We start from the raw sequence: 13,146 nt of genomic DNA, 5'->3' as shown, positions 1-13,146 counted from the left end.
TGATGTATATCAAAAGGGGAGGAGATTACAAGAACCACTGTCAACCATCCCATCCCTTTGCTCATACTCATACCAAATCCTCGACTTATCATCCAACTACCCTTGGCAAGCCTCTCTCTTATCTGCCCCAAATCTTCGACCACCAAATCAACCCTCCGCATCCTCACGCCTATCTCCGTCAAACCTTCTTCCTAAGCTTTGCCTTGGCCTCAGCCTTGACCCTTTCCTTTGCCTCCCTCTCTTTTTCTTCCCGCGCATGTTTGATCTCATGTGCCATCGCGGACGCACGACGAGTTTGGCGTACAGAGGGAAATTCAGCAGATTCTAGAATCGCCGTAGTAACGGAAGTGGATGCGGTCGACGTTTTGCCTTTGGCTTTGCCTTTTGTTGGAACTGATGCCTCTTCTCCATTTTCTTCCGTATCTGCCACTACGCTGCTACGCGCAGTCTTTGCCCTACGCTTCGCAGGTACCTTGGTCTTGGCCTTCAATGCGAGTGCAGATTTAGATGCTGCAGCTGCCTTTGGTGCCTGTCGTGTCCGCGGACCGCTTGGAGAAGGCTTGAAACCGTATTTGTTCGTAGTTGGTGTGCCTTTGGAAGAGGGGATGCTAAGTGGTGCTGTGCTGGTACGAGAGTTGGACTGGTTGGTATTCTGGTTACCGAACACCAGCGATTTGTTCTTGAGCCTGGGCTTCTTGCTGGGAGGTGGGGTGATGCCGGAGACGTTATCGTCTGATGAGTCCTGTTCGTCTGGGGTTTTGGTGGTTTCTTGGTCGTCCTTGAAGTCGTCGTCATCCTCCTCGGATTCATTGTTCACGTCTTCAGGCTTGCCAGTGTCAGAGAACAGATCCTCATGGTCTGGCTTGGTATTACCAACCACAGAGCTGTCGTCGACCGGGAAATTGGACTCTGGGTGCTTGTCGACTTTCCTTCTAGTCCTAGTTGTTCTGCACCTGTTAGTCGATAACCTCAGGGGTGAAGGGAGGTCTGGTAATGTAAGAGGCTTTGTAGTGTCTATCTTGGGTGCGGGGGACAAATCATACTCCTCTTCTTCCACAGGCTCCACCATTTGCTTCCTTATGGGACGAGCAGCAGAGGTCATTTTGGCAGCTTGTGGTGCTGTAGGACTGCTCTTCATCTCCTTCGTCTTTGGTGAGGTCTCTTTGGACTTTGCCAATGGAAGTTTGGCTACCTTTATAGTACCACTAGCGACTTCAGCAAAGATCGGCAAGTCAAATGTGCTCACAGGAGCGGCGGGTGACAGTTCAAGGGTCGGTGTGCTCGACATATGTCCATACAGAGTATCCGATTTGAACAACTGGCGTGCTATAGGCAGCGTGTCCCGCTTTGCCATTGATGGGCGTTCTCGATACCTAGGCGAATTGAGACCTTGAAGCTCACGCTTTGATACCCTCGGTCTAGACCTTGGTGTGCTCGGGACATTTTCAACGGAAGGGACATGCTTGCTAGTTGTCACTGGAACCTTGATGTCACTATAATACTCTTTCACATCCGCATTGTTGTCTTCGTGATCGGATTGTTTAGTCTCGGAATGGCTGGCGAAAGTCATGTTGTCCAATTCATCTGTGATAGGTACTTGTCGAGACGGTCCAGTAGATCCATCTTGTGCAGAGTGACCGAGCTTTGAAGTGCTTCCTTGTTGGATCGATGCAGATAAGTCCTCATCCGCTCCAATTACATAAGCGGCTTCCTTCTTTGACTTGACTGCACCACGTCTGGTCTTCGCTGGCGATAGCGTGGGTTGAATATCCTGATCTTCTAGAGCTTCGCTCGGCTTCCTGGCTCTGCTAGCGCGTGGCTTGGGAGAAACATTTTTTCTCGCCTTCTTCTTCGGTGGGGCATCAGATTCGGTTTCGGATGCGTTGTTTGTCTTCTTAGTCGGTCTCGAGCGCTTGCAAGGGTAGTGATTTTGAACCGTAGGTGCTAGCACTGGTGTTGAAAGACCCGGAGATCTCGGTGAACTTTGAGGTGTTGTGAAGGTTGAGGATGTTCCTAGTGGTGTTGTAGAATCTAGGTCTTTGATCGTGACTTGGTAATCGATCGACGATGTCCTTTCTGCCAGATCGTGCTTGGGTACCGCCACTACAGTTTTGCTATTTTCCAAGTCGGGCATAGTCACATGGTCTTCAGCTCTAGCATTCGCTGGCTCGACATTGGATGGAGATAGAGGCTTCGATAACATATAGGCCAGTTTTGTCACAGTCGCATTCTCTTTGGCCGCAGATGTTTCGGCAGGTTGAACCTCGGATTTCTCACTACCTCTTGCATGATTCTCAGGCGCGGAAGGCAAAGGCAGCAAAGCCGCACTGTTCTCGAGTTGCTGTTTTGAGGATGGAATCGCCAGGGGTGGGGTAGCTTGCACCAACACTTCGTCGTTTGTGATCTCCGGAGGTGGCTTGACGAAGTCAACGTTGCGATCACGGTAACCTGGTGGCAGAAGCTCCAAGAAACCATCAGAAAATACCTCGTTAACCGCATTGTGTAATTGCGCTTGCCACGGTCCATCACCGTCCTCTTCTACACGCGACAGTGCGCCAGGAGACTTTGGACTAGTCGAATTGTCCCCATCAGGCGCCAAGCAAATCGTGGGATCAGGTGTGGTTTCCGGTATATCGTCAGTCGACTTAGCTCCTGAGTATGACAGATACCGCACTTTGGAAAGCCCTTCTGATGGCGACTGCAAGGTACCAATCACAGGCTGAACTGTAACCGTGGAGTTATCATGCAGCTGATCTTGAGCCCTTGGTCCGTCTTCCTGCATCTGCAGCTGATCTGATGCTTCTGCAACACTGTAAATAGCTTCATCATAACCACGGCTGTTATAAGAATATGCTGCTGCGAGCGGTTCGGACTCTATGGTTGTGTATTTCGCCGGTATTTCAGGGGCTGTGAAAATTTGTGGAGGGACCTTCAAGTTTGGTTCGTATACCAAGAGACTGTCGTGATCTGGGGGTGTCGACACGGAGGCTATAGTTGACGCCTTTGACATAACGGTATCCTCTAAGCTTTTACGGATTTCGTTCCCGGTGATGATGTTGTCTGCGACAGCTCCTTGTTGGAAGGCCAGCGTATCAGTACTCGTATCGGGTCCTTGTTTTACAGCCACACCAGCTTCCATCTCAGGAGCGACATCCGGGTGTCCGGTATCAGCGAATATTGGGATGTTGTCGACGCTCATAGCATCCTGAACTTCGATGTTCTGGCCATCGATAACAAGTGCATCCGATCCAACGTATTTGATGGGTTGGCGCAACGCATTGGTCTCAGACGCTTCTGGGTTAGACGCGGTTCCACCAGATGGTAAGGGTTCCTTCGAGTTCCAAATCTGGTCTGCCGGTCGAGTGATTGGTGAGTCCACCTTTCCATGCAGATGCGCGTCGTCGCGAAGAACGAGGTTATGGTCGCTATCTTGGTCGCCTGAACCCAGAGCGTCAGCGCCACTAACAGTCTGAATGTCTTCCTCGACCTGAGCCTCGCTAATCCCTTCGCCAATATACCGTTCGTTATCTTTATCTGCCGACCAATCGAAGTCCTCAATCTCCTGCAGGCCGTCCTCCCAACTATCTGTATGCAGGCTGTGCGCGTAGCTGTCCGGTGGATGCAATTGGTTGTCAACCCGGCTGTCGGTGTAGACATGTGGTGCGTCATCCGTGTAACCTAACCCGTCCATTGACCAGGTAGAGGGAGCCGGGTCAGCCCGAAACATCTCGTATCTAAGCAGCTCTCCGAACAATTCCACACCATGAGCGGAAGTAGAGGGTCTGTTTGGGTCGTCAGAAGCTGCGGGAGGTTCGTCCAGATCATATTCGAGATCCATTCCGCGGGCGGGGGAGTGGATGCGCATGGCTGTTGTCTAAACAAATCACTCCAAAAGAGACAATCTTGCAAACTGTGTTTTGTTAACCCGGAGGTTTTGCGTCTTTGACGCGTCCAAAAGCGGAAATTGTTGCAAGTGAAAACGAGCGCGTGTTTCTGCTACCCTTTCACTGTGAATTTGATTCTAGCAAGCGCTCGTGGCTTCGAAGTGGCGTTGAGATATATTGAGAGACCGTGGCTGCACGTTAGTAAAGTAATCAATGGTTGAGAGCGACAAAGAATTTAGCAATCCCGCCGTGCGTAATCGACCTAGCCTGATAATCTGAGAATTTTGCTCGCTTGGCAATTTCAGATTCGAAAGTGAATGGTACTTGGTGAGTGTAAACGCGCTCTCACGTGTTGACGAGGTGCGGTGTGCGTAACCGAATAAACCCACCCATGGGAGGAGCTTCACATCTCACCATAAACGTCATCGTAGAGAAGTTGAAATCGTGTACAAATATATTAGGTTAAGAAGGAATCCAGTTGCTGGTGGGTATCATGTTCAAACTGCCAGCTGTCCACCAGCCCCCCAACTCTTGCTAAGTCAAAAATGGCAGTATGTGTAGAAGAAAGTACCAGGAAAAAACGACAAGTTGTTTAGGGAAGTTGCAAGAGCTCCGTTAACTCTCTTGGAGTTCGTCATATGGGAATGGCATTGCTGATAGAATTGCCCGTGTCAACAGGTAAAGCCAACACGCTGTTGTGGTCAGTGCTTAGTTCCCAAACGTGTACGTGTAACTCACCTCTTTCCCGTATCAGTTGCGCAACAGCAACAGAGAAGCGATGCTGGCCAACAGACGATCTAAGGAAACATGAGCGGACGATCGCGCGCAGTTGAGGAAAGACATACAGCCATGCCGACGGTGACTACGAAGCCAATAGTAGGCCCAATGACCTTACAATGACATGGGTTTTGATCGCTATTTGCAGATATCTCGTTAGTACAACGCGTAGATTTCGAAATGGCGGGTTACATACGTTCCGCATTGGAAGCACACGATTGGGAGAGGAACGAAATCGCACATGTTGACGAGAGAAGAACGGCAAAAGCAATGTGGCCTCGTTTGATGAACAATAGAAGTCGCGAGATGGGGTCTTGAACGTTGCCAAGTGAGGTGTTGAGTAGAGATTAAAGATGTCAGATGTGGGAAGGCTGAAGTTGTGATGCTTGTTGTCGCGCTAGCCTACGTCATCTCCGGAGATCGCGAATCGGAGACACGCGTCAGCCACATCGTGCTTCATCAATTTGATCCTCTGCACTCAACAACACTTGGATCTGTCTAGCCGTTGCAACTATCTACAATATACGTTTCCAAGAACTTGCTTTCGGAGACTTTTCCTGGCCAGTAGCTGGCATATGCCCGTTCTGTCTGGAGAACAGGAATAAGAATGCAACCAGCTAGCGAGTAACGCATGCCCAGGTGCGTGCTCGGGCTTGTTTCTTGTCTCCAAGACTTCTGCTGCAAACGCGCCGATATGTAGGACCTGATCCTGAAGACTGTTTGCAGCCCAACGTAAGCCTCGCGCGAGGCTGTCAAGAATTGCTGTCCTTCATCAGGCCTTCATTTCCTCACGTACCAACTCCACCTCAACAGTCCTTTGGCACTCTTTAATATTGCCCTTCAATCCGTCGTTGTACTTATCGAAACACAGCCTCCATAATCCTGGCTCACCTTCACACTCAACAGCAATAAATCCCTCCCAACCCTCAAATGTATATCGCTTCTCCCCATTCTCACAAACGCGAGCATCCCAAGGGCCAGCCTGCCCCTCTTCTGCATCCACACGAAGTCCATGGCTGAGCTGAAAAATGTCGGAATCTGTGTCTAGATACACCCAATTAAGCTGCGGCGGATTATCCGAGATGGTAGATACAATGCCTTCGTAATCCTTTTTGGGGAATGGCAAGTAGTATCCGGTGAAGGGGTGATGAACCGGACCTTCGTATGTCGATAGCTGAACGTACAATCGGCCTCCGCATAGTACGATTTGACTATCCTTGAACAATTCCTTGCGGTCTTCTGGCGTCCTCGCAGTCGCTCGACAGCGCATGTGGCATTTCTCGCCTTTCCAGTCGTCATCATCGTCCGCAGCTTCGTTTTTCGCGTTCTCGGCTTGATTTTGTATGGTTATAACGGACGTCACGGTTAAAGGAACCGTCCCCACGAGAGCCAGGAGACCGAATACCATCTCTATGGCTTACAAATACAGCGGACAGTACGTGCAATGATCTTGAGAGTTGTGTTTCTGTATACAATGTAGCATATGCTAGCTGGTGAAATGGCCTCGCTATCTAGCGGTAAACCCCACATCACGACGCCGGAAAAAGAAAAGGTTCATACGCACCTCGAGCGTCTTGCGTACAAGCCCATGACGAAAATCAGAGACAATCGTAATGCGGCTGCATGTGCTAAGACAAGAGACCAATCAAAGAGTTAGTGGGCGGATGGCTTCCGGTTCCCGCTCCACTTAGTCCCAAGGTGATCGACAAGATCAATAGTGAATGCCGGGACCAATGACGAACAACAAACCTCATACGGCTGATCCTTGAGAACTCATAAGTTGTGAACCCGCTTTAGGCGAGACGCTATCGCCTTATTGAGAAATTATACTCGAGTCTATAGCATTAGCCGGCCATTCTACGCATCTCCTGCATTAGAGTTACGGGCCAGCTCGAAGCGCTAACGATACCACCGCCAAGTCAGCACTCATATTCGCGAGAGTCACCTCGCCGACCCCGTGGATCGATGATGCAGCTACGGCTGATGAAATGCGGGAGCTTCGGACATGCCCGTCTAGTACCTTGTATGGAGAACTTTATCAATCAACGTATGCTCGCAGAACGCTTTCCAAATCTCCCACTTCGAAAACCTCTATGCCAAAGCTGTGAGAACTGGCGTGGTCGGCACAACTCCCGCATCGCAGGAAAGCGACAATACCACAATTAACTATCCCCCCACCGCAACCCCAACTCACACCGCCACAAACACCGGATTCCGAAGTCGCTCCAGAATCCGAGTTCAAAATGGTGGACGACACAACGAAAAAGTAGGTGCCTACTCTTCTTGCCCCTATTGTATTACCACGTACGATCTTGGATAATATTTTCGTTGCTGTATTGATGAAACCACCCATCTTGCATTCAAAATGCTTGACATAATCGTCAAGGATAACGAAGTATATTTATTCCACACACGCCTAATCCGCATACAGCTTGACCGATACCGCCGGCAACGTAACTGGCGGTCGTGAGGGAGGACCCGGCGATACAATCGGCAAACTGGGCAACACAGCCACCAACACCGTCACGTCAAAGAAGAAGAAATCAAAAAAGGGAGGCAGCAACAACAACGACGAGGAAGACGAGGAGAGCAACGAGGGCTTTGGTCTGGATAACGGGTCGGACGTGAAGGGTAGCTTAAAGGTACATATCAAGTTGGATTTGGAAGCCGATATCAAGATCTATGCGAGGATCAAGGGAGATATTGCTATTGGGATTTTGTAAGAAAGATGGTTACTATTAAGAACGAACGTCTAACTATCAGCTACACTTCACTTTCTGCTCTTGCATTGACCACCTTCATCAATCGCTCCAGTGCCTCCGCATCTTCATCGTCACACTCAGGGAACTTTACACTCAGATCTTCGGAATCTGGATGAGGATTCTGCCGATAAAACTCATAGCTTTCAGCATTCCGCCCAAAGGGGTGAAATTCACGCCACGGATGCACAGATTCAACATCGAAGACATGATATCTGTCGTGGGTCAATATGTTGGAGATTTTGTAGCGGTTGTCAAAGGCATCGTTAGCCCAGTGCATAAATGAGTTGTGTATTGCGAAATGCTGAAGATGAGGTAATCCGAACTGAAAGCGATCGAATATATCGTGCCAGTGTAAAGAAGTTTGCGTAAAGTAATCGACACTATCATCCATGTGGCTTGAGCCAGGCCACGTGGGCAGGCCAGGAAAAGCGACTTTGGCCATGTCTTCCCTCATTCTCAGTGCCGTGACGATGGGGCAATCGTCGAGTAACAGTTGGTTGAGAGTTGGTCCATGTGACAATATCCAGTCTATCTGCCAGTCGTGCGCGAAGGTGTAATTGCCCAAGCTTAAGGACTCAAGGCATGGGAAAATCCCAACGTCGCGAAGCTCGACGAAAGGGAAGAGGCCCCACATACAAGTGTAGCTGTAGAGAGTGAGATGTGTCAATTGCGATGACAGAGGTTTCAGCCAAAGTCCCGGGAGATCGACAGTGAAGCCTTGGTGGACAGCTTCCAGCTCAAGCGCATGTCGTCTCTTGCGTTCCGTAGTGATCTGAAGATGAAGCCTGGTAATTCTATCTCTCACAGCCCCAAAGACTTCCGATTCTAGGAGCTGCCTATCCATATGATCTTGCAGGTTCTTGATAGATAGACTCTTTAGCGTAGGGACTTCGCACAATGCATTGATGACTGTCCCCAGGACCTCGCTTCGAAATTGCGGCGTCTCTTCCACATCTCTATCGAAGCTTCCGTCGTCTATCCATGTGTCAAGAGACGCCGCACATTCCACGGCAAAGATCAGTTGCAATCCATCCAGTCTCGGAAAGCTATGCAGGAAGCCAATTGCGTCTGTGAAGCTTTCGAGGATTTCCGATTCTTCCGCCCGCGACCAGTAAAATTCGTATTCAGTGTCGGGACAGAGGGAGGTATTAATGACCACACATTGAACATTTTCGCTGTACTTGGACTGCACGAGCTTCTTGAATATCGCTGCACTCTCATCTGTAGGGTTGAGAACTGCTTTAGAAAATAGGGCTTTGGTTGCTAACGTTCCTAGCTCTTTATTAACCAATCGAAGTGCCTTGAGCGCATCGGCATCATCGTCTAGCCCCTCTATGCAGAGCTGTTTGAGTTCGACAGGAAGTCGTTGCATGTCGTAGGTCCGAAGGCGAAGAGGAAGAAGAACTTAGATAAGTGAACAGGAATACTTTGGGCCTTTTTTTAGAATAAGGTGTTGATCTACTGCCTCGAGGTTGTGGAATCGCCTCAGTCTCTTTCAACTCATTTAGAAAGTGGGTGTGACAAGTTGCAGAAGCCGGATTCTTGCAGGTACTGACTTCTGGTCTTGCCCAGGTGGGCTAGTTCTTGGGCGCCTAAAACCAGGAGGCAACCATCCCCACATTTGCCATGTTCGTGTACGCGATGCGCGAAATTCCATGCACGCAAATCCTAGATGCAGTCAAACTTCTCAACGCCACTCACTGGGTGGACCAAGCGATAAAAACCACCTCGGTAAGATGATCACTGAACAGACCCCTAGAGGGGGCGAACTTCATTAATTAGCATCCGAGCTCGCGGTTGCTTTGTTGCCTGTGCATTGCGCGCATGAGCGCACCATAGGTTACCATATCCGCTTCTCTCACAAAATTGTAACGCGGACCTTAGGATCCTCAGCAGTAATTGTACCCCAAGATTTCACCCCTTCTACTATATTGATGTCTCCCAGCTTCAGTTTATCCAAAACCGGCTTTCCATTATCGTGTCTCTCTTTCGTCGTATTTTTGATCTCCGTTCCGAAGGTTGCGAGCCCAATCCTCTCAGCGTTGGCCAATGCCTGAAATATCCACGTTTTCGTCTCTGGCCTCTTCTTGACCTGCTCGAAGACCTCATTCGTGGTAAGAATCACTTCAGGCCTGCTATTGCGCTCACGTTCCGGAATTCTATTCCATAGTTCGCATGGTTGTAGCACTGGTGGACCCGGCCGTGTTCGCAACACGAGAGCGTTCCCGGGATCAAGAAACAGGGCATAACAGTGCGGAGGTAGAGGCTCATCACGGAAGTCGAGATACATATCCCCCATAGAAATGCGACGGTTGTCGTCTGGCAAGAAGCGGATCTCAACTGGCTCGCCGTGTGTATCCCACTCGTTCTTCTGGCGAGCGCGAGGGAAGATTTCGTAGATAGGACCCTGGTTGTATCAGCAAGGATCTTTTTCTTTCATGCCATGTTCCGAATGGAAGGTGAGTTATACTTCTATTACAAGTCTACCTGCCTTCAGCCTCCCATACTCATCAATGCCGCTCTTTGTGGTAGAACAACTGATGATTTCAGACATGAGATTGTTGTAATTGAGAGGAAGAAATCGGATAGGGGCGTCCAGCGACGCCCAGGACCATGAGGGCGCTCGATACTTTTCCGGTTTCGTCACGTCACCTAACAGTCTCCCTTTGATCGGAGTTCCGCTTTCGAAAGACTCTTCTCGCGGATAAACGCGCCAAAATAAGTCTTCTGGAATATGTCGCGCCCATAGCCCAGCAAGGTACCGATCTCCTGTCGCCTTAGCCAAAATTCGCGCCAAACCAGACAACGCGGAAAGCTTGTCTTCATCTTTACTCAGCTCCCGCTGAGAATAGTCTTGCACTAAGCTGAGCCATCCACCTTTCCACCGTCCGTGGTTTGGTGTCGGCTGATGACCTGGAACGAAGCATATGCTAGACTTTGTTACGCCGTGGTCTTCAAAAGGGATTGATTCTTTTCCGATCAGTAATTCCAGGCTGAAGGACGTGTTTGGAAAAGTGAACCCGTCTTCAGATTGCACCGTCCAGCTACACTGAAAGTACATTTGATCCTTGGCGTAATGAACAACTCTTGAAGGAAGGATTCGTTCTTGTAGCGTCCAACCACGATTGCTGAGCGGCTCATCTTCGAGCGGATCTAAGGCCTGACCGAAAGAACCAATCATGGCCATCTGTGGGGAATCCACGCAGGAGCCTGGGAGCCATTCTTTGGAGAAGTAGGACTTGGAATCGTTGTTTCCATATCCATTTAGAAGCCTCATCTTTGTTACAAGGGTATTCGGACCTCGAGTGTGAACTGTGGTATTGTAACCCAGTGATTGCGACGGTGATGAAAGATAGGGTGTGTCCGTGCGCTGTGGAAAGCAGCCCGTCATGCTATCAGTAGAGTTCGTCGCGGAGATAGTGATATACGAATTGTAATAATACTGCCCCATCTGGGGCGCCTCCTTGTTCCAGTCAACTGAGTTAAGTGAGTCCTGGATAATGCAAAGACAGTCTATCCATAAGAAACGAATACCAAGACGACGGGTGATCTGAATGGCATCTCGGATTGTTTTAGGAAGTAAAGCAATCATAATTTCCCGCTTGTAATCTTCGTAGTTTGACCTCTGAGTTTTGATCTGATCCAATGGCGCTTTATCCGTGCCCCATGAGTGACTTAATGCAACGTATCTGCCGCGCTTGCCAGAGCTCTCGTGAAGCAGTACCGATCTGTCGAAAACAAAGACATCAAGTACTCTAGTGGGTAGCACTGGATTTTCTGTTGGGCCTCTGCATTTGTGGTGTGAACTGCAGCTCTCGACCCAGCGACGGATTCGTTCGTACGCTATATCCGAGCTGGAATCTACCTGGCGAAACCGACGAGGGATGCAAGGTAACGGAAATGCTACTCATATTAGTGATGTGAGGCTTATATCATAGTCTTCACGCAGGAAACTCACCGTCATCCACGGATAGTGATAAAGCGCTTCCGCGAATATGTACACTCCTCTTAGAGTTATTGATACTATCGAATACATGGCCAGACGTTCCAAATCGGGCACCGATGCCCATGAGGTACCACCCATCGAAGGGCTTTTCATTCGCCTCCGGTTGGTGCCAATAGTTACCGTAGAGCCAAATTCCCATATTAGTAGGTATCTGCGCGCTCAGATCGTCTACGTCAATAACCGCAGCTTCGACTGGCTCGATGTTATGAGCTTCCGTGAAACCTAGGGCTCTCGCAAATACTGAGTTTGGATATATCATCTCAGTATCCCAATCGAACTGCACGTGGGTGAAAAAACCGCCACGGTCTCCAGTGATGACATCCGATTCCATGTCCGGCATGGCAGGTCCAAGTTCCTTGATATAAGCAGCTCTACGAACAAGGGTTCCACGTCTATCTTGGGGTACACAGACGGTTTCGTAGCGTGTCCAACAAGGTCGATCATCCGGCCGACGTTCCTGAGAGCGACGAAAATTAGAGACAGCAGCATGGAGAACGAATGCGCAGAGATTGCATGTTTCCATGGAGGCAATCAGGGATCGAAGCGACCTATGGTGGGGTTCTCCCTCCTCGTCTTCAAACGGCAGGCAGTACCACTTGACATGCTTGCAGGTTTCGCACAGGGTAATATCTTCATCCTTCCTCGTCTGGTTTTCGATTTGGCGTGGTTGGCACCGTCTATCCGATTGCGCTAGCCTCAAGGGGTCTGATGAATCCGTAGAGCTTGAGAAAGGAGATTCGTTCGCGTCCGGTTGTTGCAAATTTGAACTGGCCGAAGAGCGTCTCCAATGCGGTCGTATCTGTCAGACCCTATCATCAGCCAATACACAGTGTCTGTGCACACGCACCTTACCTTGTCTTTTACATATTTCAGGGACATGGTCCGCCTCTGCTACACTGACGCTAGCGTAACCTCGTTGCGTAATCCGGAATAGGCACTAATGACACGTCTGAGGAGCTAGAGGGAAGCACGACTGTTTTGTCTAGAATGTGGCTCAATGTAGAAATATGTTGTGAAGCTACCTAGATACTTCTCGTTGGTAGTTATCACGAAGGCCCTTGGACTACAAGGGGGAATCGCGGTGCTTTTCAAGATGATGAGGAGCTTGTTGTAGAGTCAGGGCCTCGCATTTGGATCGTATCGAATTACCAAAACAAGATAGATGGATGAAATAACATCAGCCTCATCCATAACCCGAATAGTCACATGTAGTGCTGCAGCTTCAGCTGGACCCTGCCAATGGAAAAAGCAATGGGACCGGGAATTTATTGTAACACTAACAGCGAACTCCGCACCTACCTAGGTAGCAGCTACTACGATAGTCGCAAGAGGATCCACTCAGCTGAACATAAGCGAACCTTACCACCCATTGCGTGACTAAGACGGACAGACTGCAGCTTATAGCATAGCTCTATTCGCCTGCTCTTTGTAAGCGTGACGCTGAATTGATGCTCCAGCTGCTCGACTGAGTCACTGGGCAGACTTGTAGAGCTGATAAATGTAGTGACGACGATAAGGCATGAGTATCGTGGACTTGCACCTTGGCAATACAAAGCCTTGCAAGGGCCGTGATAGAGGTCTCGTCGAATTGCTGAACATGGAACTAGTCGCAACATTTTGCGACCATTGCAAGATAGTAGTAGTACGTGTGGGTAGTATGTGAGGGCTTGATTGTAGGCGTGACTTCAGTAGGTGGGCAGGACGGTCAAGCAGGTAC

At 49.5% G+C, this 13,146-nt stretch overlaps 6 protein-coding genes across 6 annotated transcripts; 1 reads left to right on the top strand and 5 right to left on the bottom strand.

Annotated features, from left to right (window-relative positions):
• Nucleotides 1-178: 178 nt before the first annotated feature.
• Nucleotides 179-3,838, bottom strand: ALTATR162_LOCUS4323 (uncharacterized protein; the record flags this gene model as incomplete). Its single annotated transcript, XM_043311934.1, has 1 exon — nucleotides 179-3,838. The coding sequence occupies one exon, from the start codon at nucleotides 3,836-3,838 to the stop codon at nucleotides 179-181; it is 3,660 nt and encodes a 1,219-aa protein (XP_043167869.1).
• Nucleotides 3,839-4,518: 680 nt separating this feature from the next.
• Nucleotides 4,519-4,904, bottom strand: ALTATR162_LOCUS4322 (uncharacterized protein; the record flags this gene model as incomplete). The annotated part of the gene is made up of 4 exons (XM_043311933.1): nucleotides 4,519-4,576; nucleotides 4,623-4,681; nucleotides 4,730-4,799; nucleotides 4,858-4,904. The coding sequence occupies 4 exons, from the start codon at nucleotides 4,902-4,904 to the stop codon at nucleotides 4,519-4,521; spliced, it is 234 nt and encodes a 77-aa protein (XP_043167868.1).
• A 529-nt stretch (nucleotides 4,905-5,433) lies between these two features.
• On the bottom strand, nucleotides 5,434-6,069 carry ALTATR162_LOCUS4321 (uncharacterized protein; the record flags this gene model as incomplete). The annotated part of the gene is made up of 1 exon (XM_043311932.1): nucleotides 5,434-6,069. One exon carries the CDS (start codon nucleotides 6,067-6,069, stop codon nucleotides 5,434-5,436), a length of 636 nt encoding a protein of 211 aa, XP_043167867.1.
• An 835-nt stretch (nucleotides 6,070-6,904) lies between these two features.
• On the top strand, nucleotides 6,905-7,384 carry ALTATR162_LOCUS4320 (uncharacterized protein; the record flags this gene model as incomplete). Its single annotated transcript, XM_043311931.1, has 2 exons — nucleotides 6,905-6,927; nucleotides 7,093-7,384. 2 exons carry the CDS (start codon nucleotides 6,905-6,907, stop codon nucleotides 7,382-7,384), a joined length of 315 nt encoding a protein of 104 aa, XP_043167866.1.
• Nucleotides 7,385-7,424: 40 nt separating this feature from the next.
• On the bottom strand, nucleotides 7,425-8,795 carry ALTATR162_LOCUS4319 (uncharacterized protein; the record flags this gene model as incomplete). The annotated part of the gene is made up of 1 exon (XM_043311930.1): nucleotides 7,425-8,795. The coding sequence occupies one exon, from the start codon at nucleotides 8,793-8,795 to the stop codon at nucleotides 7,425-7,427; it is 1,371 nt and encodes a 456-aa protein (XP_043167865.1).
• A 486-nt stretch (nucleotides 8,796-9,281) lies between these two features.
• ALTATR162_LOCUS4318 (uncharacterized protein) lies at nucleotides 9,282-11,769 on the bottom strand (the record flags this gene model as incomplete). The annotated part of the gene is made up of 4 exons (XM_043311929.1): nucleotides 9,282-9,830; nucleotides 9,903-11,211; nucleotides 11,266-11,326; nucleotides 11,382-11,769. The coding sequence occupies 4 exons, from the start codon at nucleotides 11,767-11,769 to the stop codon at nucleotides 9,282-9,284; spliced, it is 2,307 nt and encodes a 768-aa protein (XP_043167864.1).
• Between the last annotated feature and the right edge of the window lie 1,377 nt (nucleotides 11,770-13,146).

Source organism: Alternaria atra (genome assembly GCF_907166805.1).
Source record: "Alternaria atra isolate CS162 genome assembly, contig: 23, whole genome shotgun sequence".
In the NCBI taxonomy this organism is placed as follows: Eukaryota; Fungi; Ascomycota; class Dothideomycetes; order Pleosporales; family Pleosporaceae; genus Alternaria; species Alternaria atra.
This window is presented reverse-complemented; position numbering and strand designations above follow the sequence as displayed.